Source organism: Lipotes vexillifer, unplaced genomic scaffold (genome assembly GCF_000442215.2).
Source record: "Lipotes vexillifer unplaced genomic scaffold, Lipotes_vexillifer_v1.1 scaffold61, whole genome shotgun sequence".
Lineage (NCBI taxonomy): Eukaryota > Metazoa > Chordata > Mammalia > Artiodactyla > Lipotidae > Lipotes > Lipotes vexillifer.
In genome coordinates this window covers 440,270-449,278 of record NW_006787051.1, presented here as the reverse complement: position 1 = coordinate 449,278, position 9,009 = coordinate 440,270, and the positions used below count along the sequence as shown (strand labels likewise).

Genomic DNA, 9,009 nt, shown 5'->3' with positions numbered 1-9,009 from the left:
GAGGAAAAGAGTAAAGTATGAACTCAAGTTTCTGGTGAGGCCACAACTCATAACAGTAGGTAATTCAGGTATTCAAGGGAGGCCAAATAGAAGAGGAACCGAGTTGCAGGATAAGAAGATAGAATGAGATCAGCAAGAAGGATGAGAGTGGACAGAAGGGAATAAGGTGAAATGAAAACAATTAAGCATCTACTGCATGCCATACTCAATGCTAGGAACATTGCAAATAATATCTCATTTAATCCTCCTTCCCATAACCCCGTGAGCGACTACATTGTTATGCCTATGTTACAAATAAAGAAACTGAAGCTCAGGGATCTGAAGTCATGCAAGCCAGTAAAAAACAGAGCCAGGATTCTGAACCCTGTGCTTTTATCTCTCCATCTGCTCCTCTTGAAGAGGCCAGTTGAACCTGGACTAAGGACCAAGAAGCCAACAGACTAGAAAGAACACTGACTTCCTGAGCAAGAGTGGAGCGAAGGCTGCCCAAAACAGGGTCAGAAAGAAAGCAGGCCAATCACAGGTCCTCCCGTTCCTGCCTGGCCAGCCTGAATCCCCTGTGCATTTAGGAGCGAGGATTGGGGAAAGAGCGGGGAGTTCTGTGGTCTAGAAGTTACCTAAGGAGGTATGTGCTTTCATCTGTGGAAGAGCAAAGGCAGGGAGGGCTAGGCAGGCAAGCACTTTCAAGCAAACTCTTTCAGGCGCAGCTCCAAGGCCTCCCACCTTATAAAGAAAGCAGGCCTGGGGACTTCCCTGGCGGCGCAGTGGATAAGACTCTGCGCTCCCAATGCAGGGGGCCCGGGTTCGATACCTGGTCAAGGAACTAGATCCCACATGCATGCCGCAACTGAGAGTTCACATGCCACACCTAAAGAGCCTGCCTTCCACAACTAAGGAGCAGGTGAGCCGCAACTAAGGAGCTGGTGAGCTGGAACTAAGGAGCCCGCCTGCTGCAACTAAGACCTGGTGCAACCAAAGTAAGAAAGAAAGAAAGCAGGCCTGGAGGCCATGGATCTGAGAGTATCTAGTCTCTGCAGGAAGCAGACACGATTGGTTACTGCCATTCATGGGTGTTAGGTGACAAAACCTCTCTGTTTCCCAGAAGAACAAATCACCAGCTTCCCAATCTACCCCTCTGTGTGTTTCTCCACAGCCATCTCCTGGGTGGAGGCACTTAGCTAGTAACCAGTAGTATGAGACATCCTTCCCATGGAAAGGGAGGAAGAGAAAAGAGGAACAAGATTAGGTCTTAAACCAGATTTCTCGGAGACCCGGGGAGACCAACTGGGCCTTGGCCTCGTCGGGGTGGGTAGACACATGAGGTGGGAAACTGAGATGGGCTGAGCAGAAAACAGACAGCAGGGTGGGCTCGAGCTCCACTTTCCGTGTATCACTTTGGGAAGATACCCCCTTGCAGGGCGCCCTCATGCTCATGTGACATGAGATAGTCACAGCAGAGCAGAAATCATGGTGTGATGTGTTGTGACAGAAACAGGGCCAAATATAACGTTCCCAAGTCCACCACAGCTCCCAAATGGCAGGGGATACAGGAGATAGTGGAGAGTTGATAGCCAGTGGGCCCAGATAGGGTTCCTGGGTTGAGGGGCGAGGGACCCTTAAGCAGAAGCTATGGGGTGGCCAGCCTAAGACAAAGACTGGATGAAGGGTTCACTAAAACCCTAAGGATATGTAATGTCAGCAGGAGCCAACGCAGAGCCGAGTCAGCAAAGGTAGACACTCTGGGCTCCTATTAGCCAGTAGAACACACGCCAGCTACACCAGCTCAGGACACAGCTTCACCAGGAGCAGCAAGGTCAGAAGGAGGGCAGAGACCTCAGGCAAGTCAGCAGAAGCCAGAAAAGAAGAGCACACAGCCCAGAAGCCCTCTCTAATGCCGGGGGCCACCTTGGGGAGGAAAAGGAGTAGAGGACACTTGAAAATCAAAACAATCCAGAACTGTAGTGTGAATTTTGAATTGACCAAATACTCCAAATAGACTGAATTAGACCAAAAGTGCTGCTTTAAATTAAAAAAAAAAAAAAAAGTGCACTTTCAATTGGAATACAGTTGTCCCTTTGGGGGATTGGTTCTAGGATCCCTGAGGATACCAAAATCCACACATTTTATAAATGCCATAGTGTTTGCATATAACCTATATATGTCCTCCTGTATACTTTAAATCACCTCTAGTTTACTTATAATACCTAAAATGACGTAAATGCTATGTAAATAGTTGTAAATACAATGTAAATGCTATATAAACAGTTATCGGTTCAAGTTTTGCTTTTTGGAACTCTCTGGAATTTTATCCACAGACACAGCACACGCAGATTGCGAGGGCCAACTGTCTCATTTTTCACCATCAGCAGAATTTAGGGCTACAGACTAAGCTAAGATCAGTTAAAGAGAGTAACTTTTTATACATGCAAATTGTAGTGTCGATTCTGGCTGCTACATGCGGGGAGAGGGCACCCTTGATTCCTGAGAATCTCTGTAAAGAAACTGGGTTCTCCTAGCCTAAGGAGCAGGCTAGGATTTTTCTCAGTCACATTTGGTTTGAACTACTGCCGTGCCATAAGAATAGAAAGTGCTAGGAGACAAGGACACACAATTCCTAGGGAGTATGGTGAATGAGTAGAGTCAAGACAGGCGGAGAGGCTGTCCTCTGCAGTGGTCAAACCTTCAGTTGCAAAGGGAAGGGCCTGGGACCTGGGGCTTTGGGAGGTGCTACAGGTCCAATGAGGGGCCTGCACCAAAGGTCCCTGGAGGACACTGAAGGCCCAAGAAGGGCTGTGCGGATAAGGTACAGAAGGCAAAGGAGAAGAGGGGGGTTAAGCAGCGCTCACCCATCTCCACCTGTATGTCACGGCAGCTCAGCCGCAGCAGCCTGCCTTTTGTGAGCAGCTCCACGGGTATGCTGGAGACGCGGGCCCGCCAACCATTTAGGCAGCTCACCAGCATCGCGTAGTTCTTGACAGGACAACCTCTCATAGACTCCAGCTTCTGAGGCCCCCAGGCTTGCAGGAATTCATAAATGCCTTTCATCCAGTGATGGTCCCTGCAGAATTCCTGCACCTCCTGCAGCATGCCCTAGGGGAAGACAAGGTGTTTAGGGCAGAGGTGGGTGGCTATGATGGGAATTGGTGGCCACCGTCCCATTCTTTAAACCTCTGTCCTCACCTCCAGCAGGGCCTGTTGTACAGTCAGTGCCTGCTGGATTCGAGGGCTGTTGTCCAGATCCTCTTGCAGCTGCTTATAATTGGGGGGCAAGTACTGGCCCCGCAGCCGGTGCCCACAGACCTCCAGGGCTTCAGTAACTGTGTGAGACTTCCAGGGCCACACCAATCCTATACTCGGGCCACAGAAGATGTCCACAGCATCACTGGGTTGGTCCTGGAACTTGGGCGTCATGAAGTCCGTGTCCGAGTCCTCCTTTTCATGTTCTTCTAGTGGGGTACATGCCATAATTGTCCCTGAGTGTCCTCCAGGGACCACACACAACCTCTCCCTCTACCCTGAGTGTGTACATACACATTACACACGCATACAAACACACACACACACACACACACACATTCTCTGTTCATGAGTGAGTTTACACATACATCTACATCATAAACACAGTACCAGACCCACCAAGGGAATTTATTAGTTAGGGTTCAGGTGCAGAGAACAGAATTCAGTCTAGCTAGTAAAAGCAGGGAGGAAATTATTATAGATTATTACATGGGTTGTGAATAACTGCAAGAGCTGAAAAACAAAAACACTCTAGGCCAAGTGTCTATGGCTCTGTGCTGTCTGGCAAACTGGGATGTCATTGCCATACCACCAGCTACATAAGCACGTGATCATAAGCGATTACGAGCCCCACCAGCAGAATGGACGGCCTATGCCCTGCCTCTCTCCCCTGCTTACCTCAATTCTGAACTCAAGTCACCTACAGATCTAAATCACATGTGACTCCCTGCCGCAAGGGGGTCTGAGAAGCACACTTTATAGCACTCTAGCCTCTGCTGAACAGAGGAGGTGAGAAAGGAAGCTTGAGCAAGCCGGTCCTCAGTATCCCTCTTAAGAAATATCCTTGAACTTGGCCTCCCCCTTGATTCTTAGAAACTGTTTAAATGCCAACTTTAGTATTTGTGTTAAAACTTTGCACAAAAAGGGAGAAGAAGCATCAAAATGTTCAGAAATTAGATCCAAACTGCCAACACCTAAGCACCACAGTGCCCGCAAGGGCCCATCCTCAGATCCCTTCTCTTCCCCATCAGTACTCACTTTCTAGGAGAGCTCATCCAGTTTCATGGTTTTCAGTACCACCTATTTGCTCTGAAATATGTCTAGCTCAGATCTCTCCCTGAATCCCAATCCCACTTAAACAACTGCCTAGTCTACATCTCTACTTAGATGCCTAATATGCGCCTCAAACTTTTAACAGCCCAAAATGAGCTCTGATCTCTATCCGCCCCCAGATTGCTCCTCATGCAGTCCTCCAACGTCAGTAAACGGGAGCTCCATTCTTCCGGGGGCTCCAGTCAAAAACTTTAAAGCTATCTTTGACTCTTCTCTCACATAGAGCACAGCCAGCCATCAGAAAATCCCATTGGCTCTATATTCAAAATCTATCCAAAATCCAACCGATTCTCCCCACCTGTACCACTGCCTTCTTTTTCCCCAGCCCAAGTCACCATCAAATCTCACGGCATTATTGAAATACCCTTCTAACTCGTCTCCCTGCTTTGGTTGTTGCCTCTATCCCTTTGCAGTCTGCCCTGCATAACCAGAATGATCTTTAAAAAATAGTGCCAGAAGGGGTTCTAGGAAGATGGTGGAAGTGGCAGCATAATTTTGAAATCTATTCCAAATTCCCACGTGAATTTGGTATATAAAATTGACAGAGCAATTAGACAGCAAAACGAAAAACCCATCTGGATAACATTTTTTAACAAAATGAAGACAAAGGATCCTTACAAACACTAAAATATAAGTGGGTGGGAACAAACCACCTACAGCCTCAAGACCCAAGTGGCATCGCCCATTTATGGGGAAGGAAGCAGAGGAGAACAATGGTATACCAGACTGACCTGAGACTAGGAAAACTCCGCAACAGCCAACAGACATTTTGTGGAAAGAAGAGGGCTAATTCGAGAACAGCAGGTAAAAATGGAAGGGGATTTGCCCGCTCCAGTAGCAGGTAGGTAAGGTCTGTGGAAGCTTTAGCAGTCTATGCCCAATGAGCTCCTAAAACCAACCGGCGAGGGCTCCCTTCTGGGACAGTACTCAGCACTAAGGTGAAATTGCTGGGGGTAAAGTAAAAAGTGAGCAGAATGGAAGCAGTAGAGAAAAAGAAAAGGTCCAAATAGAACTGGGAGAGAGAAACAGAAACCAGGAAACCTCAGAAAGTTAGCCCCCGTTTTTTGAACACTACAGAAAATCAACAGAAAAGGAAATTGAAAGGTTAGAGAACCAAGCTGTCTCCTAAAAGTTAGTAAAAGAGAACTTTTCAGAAATGAGTAACAGAAAAGTACCAACATCAAACCCCATACAAAGCTAGTATAAGGAAAAAGAGGACAGGGAATAGAATAACATCTTTATAGACAACGAAAGCATGTCAGGAAACAGATCAAAACAAGCCCATTTCAAAACAAGTCAAAAGACACCAGGAAAATAGCATAACCCGTGAAAGAAAACCACATATCAGAGTTAGAAAAACTCAGAAATTATGCAACAGAACTCAGGAAAGAATTAGAAATAAAAGAAAACATAATTTTGGAATGGAAACTGAACTAAAAGGAAGAGCAAATAAACTTAACAGGTAAATAATGCCTTTAGAAAAATAGAAGGTAAAAATAAGGATAATTACAAAATAAAAAAGAAATAAGGATTAAAGGAATATATTTCAGGGGTTTCCCTGGTGGCGCAGTGGTTGAGAATCTGCCTGCCAATGCAAGGGACACAGGTTCGAGCCCTGATCCGGGAAGATCCCACATGCTGCGGAGCAACTGGGCCCGTGAGCCACAGCTACTGAGTCTGCGCGTCTGGAGCCTGTGCTCCGCAACAAGAGAGGCCGCGACAGTGAGAGGCCCGCGCACTGCGATGAAGAGTGGCCCCTGCTCACTGCAACTAGAAAAAGCCCTCGCACAGAAATGAAGACCCAGCACAGCCAAATAAATAAATAAATAAATTTATTTTAAAAACAAAAAGAATATATTTCAAGAGAAAGGAACATACATTGGGGGAAAAGTGATAAGGATCTAAAACACATGTAATAGGAGTCCCTGAAGAAAAATCCAAAGCAAGGGAAGAGAACAATACTAAAAACCTTAATTCAAGAATACTTTCCTGAAATAAAAAAGGCTTAAAGCTGCATTATAAAGGAGCATACCTGAGAATACTATCTTAGAATGTTCAATAACGAGACATATTCTACTAAAATTACTGAATTTCAAGGAAAAAATATTTTAGGTATCTAGGCAAAAAAAAAAAAAAAAAAAAAAAAAGCAAGTGATTTATAAAGGAAATAAAATTAAATTATTATCAGATTTTTTTGACAACAACTTTTAATGCCAGAAGAAAATGGAGTAATATCTTTAAGATATGGAAAGGAAGAACATATGAGGCAATGATTTTACAACTGGTAATACTAACTTTAAAAGGGTACAAACTATTATCAACATAGAAGAACTTGAGACTTCTGCTCCCACAAGCCCATCCTGAGGAATCTAAATAGAGAATGAACATTGGACAAACAAAATGACTAAAAGATACATCAACATAAGGACTGCTGGTGAGCATAAATATATTGTTACTTGTAGAACTAAACTTAAATGAGGTTTTATTCAATAATAAAATTATTAGAAGGGTAAGAATATAGCAGAAATGACAATGTAGAGAATGCTGGCGATTCTCTTGCTTGCCAGGAGGCGAGAGCCTATCTGAAGAATGAAACCTTGGAAGGCATATTGCTTGACCAACTAATAGCCATTCGCTTCCCCCTTCTTCTATGGTGGTAGAGCCTATCGTCCACGAGAAACTAAAAACATCAGCCATTTGATCTCCCACACCTGGATTTTTACAGTGAGATGTAACAGTGCATCTGCTGGGGAGTTTCTGGAGAAGATTTATTTTTCTGATAATAAGTGAGAGTCAGGCAAGGAGAGCTTTCTCTCTAACCTTGCCTCCCCTTTTTAAAACATGACTTTGCTTGAGAATGGGATGCATGGAGCTGCAACTTGTCTTGCAACTACAATGTAATAGCCTGAGGATGAAAAAAGAATTTTGATTGCAGCCTCCCCTAGCACACATACCCTTCCAAGAGGATCTGTCGTTACCTAGAGCTATACCCAGAATGGAATTGGGGAAGGATATAAAGAGCCTGGTACTTGATGACATTTCTGAGCCACTGAACCAACCCTGGAAGCTACCTGGAGACTTCTTGTTATGTGAGATGATTGTATTGTTTAGGCTACTCGTAGGTCTTCTGTTGCTTCCAGCTGACAGCATTCTCAGTGATTTAGGATTCAAACTCACAAGTAAAATCAAAGGACTAAGAGAGAGAGATAAAGCCTTGATGACATTGCCTGAGCCCTGAATCCAGCTAAGCCTGAATCCAGCTGTATTCATTAATTTCTTAGTTATAGGAGCCAGTAAAAAATCTCCCCTTTTCCTTAGCTAGTTTTGAGTTAGGATATGTAATCCAAAACCAACTTGCACATTTAGGCCCATATAATAGATGTTTATAGCCAGGACAAGCATAGCTGAAGATTGGAGCGTCCTCCACTATATACACCCTTCTAAGAGGATATGCTCTGACCTATAGCGAAAACCAATTAAGCTCTTGCCAGATCTTATGGATACATGACTCTCTGTAGGGTAGGCTGAATCAATCATATTTCTTGTCTGGGAAATTTCAACTAAGTCACACAATCAGGAAAACTTAACTGAAAGATCATATATAGAGTCAAGAATGGAGCTGGTGCCATAGAAAGTCTAAGTCATTTGGAAGCAATGGTTATAAGGGAGCAGAAAGTTCAAAGGAAGCAGAGACAACTAGTGTTAGGAGAGAATCAGGGGAATTGGGAGGAAGCACAGACAGAAGTAGAGATGAAAGGATAATCACCAATTTGAGAGACAGGGACTCTCTTCCTGACTTTCTAGTTTCAATTTCTCTGAAGTTTGGTGCTGCTACATCTTTTCTGCCTTTGAATTTGGTAACTCTCTGTTCTGTGAGCTCCAAAACAAAGATGGGGTTGAAGAACTGTGATTCAAGGTGCCAAGACCCATGAGAGCACTCAGGCAACATGATGCTATACAGTCAATTCATGTGTGCTTCTGAGCAATGGAAAGAAAAGCTAGTGCATTTTTAATATAATTTGGCGAATGCAATATCCCAACAGAACAGAACACTAATGACTTCTTAGCCAAAGTAAGAGTGAAATAAAGAGACCTGATATCAAGTAAATCAAAGAAACATAAGTTACCTGTCACTGCTGAGTGATTTGGGCTTCCATTTAAAATATATATGTTTGGGCTTCCCTGGTGGCGCAGTGGTTGAGAGTCTGCCTGCTAATGCAGGGGACACGGGTTTGAGCCCTGGTCTGGGAGGATCCCACATGCCGCGGAGCGACTGGGCCCGTGGGCCACGACTACTGAGCCTGCGCGTCTGGAGCCTGTGCTCCGCAACAAGAGAGGCCCGCGACAGTGAGAGGCCCACGCATCGCGATGAAGAGTGGCCCCCGCTTGCCACAACTAGAGAAAGCCCTCGCACAGAAATGAAGACCTAACACAGCAAAAATAAATAAATAAAAATTATTAAAAATAAATAAATAAATAAAATATATATGTTTTAGTATAATACATATGAGTCAACATGGAGCTGCATTTTAAAATATCCATCCAACTTGAAAGACCTAAATAATGATAGATCTTTTTTTTTTTTTTTTTCAGTACGCGGGCCCTCTCACTGTTGTGGCCTTCCCCGTTGCGGGGCACCGGCTCTGGGTGGCCAGGCTC

The 9,009-nt window shown here is 44.6% G+C and overlaps 1 protein-coding gene across 1 annotated transcript in view; it reads right to left on the bottom strand.

Moving 5' to 3' along the window:
• Positions 1-9,009, bottom strand: part of DNHD1 (dynein heavy chain domain 1) — a 67,592-nt gene that overhangs the window by 34,321 nt on the left and 24,262 nt on the right. Inside the window, 2 exon segments of the mRNA XM_007459865.1 lie at positions 2,847-3,090; positions 3,181-3,446. Coding sequence (XP_007459927.1) covers positions 2,847-3,090; positions 3,181-3,446 — 510 coding nt within the window.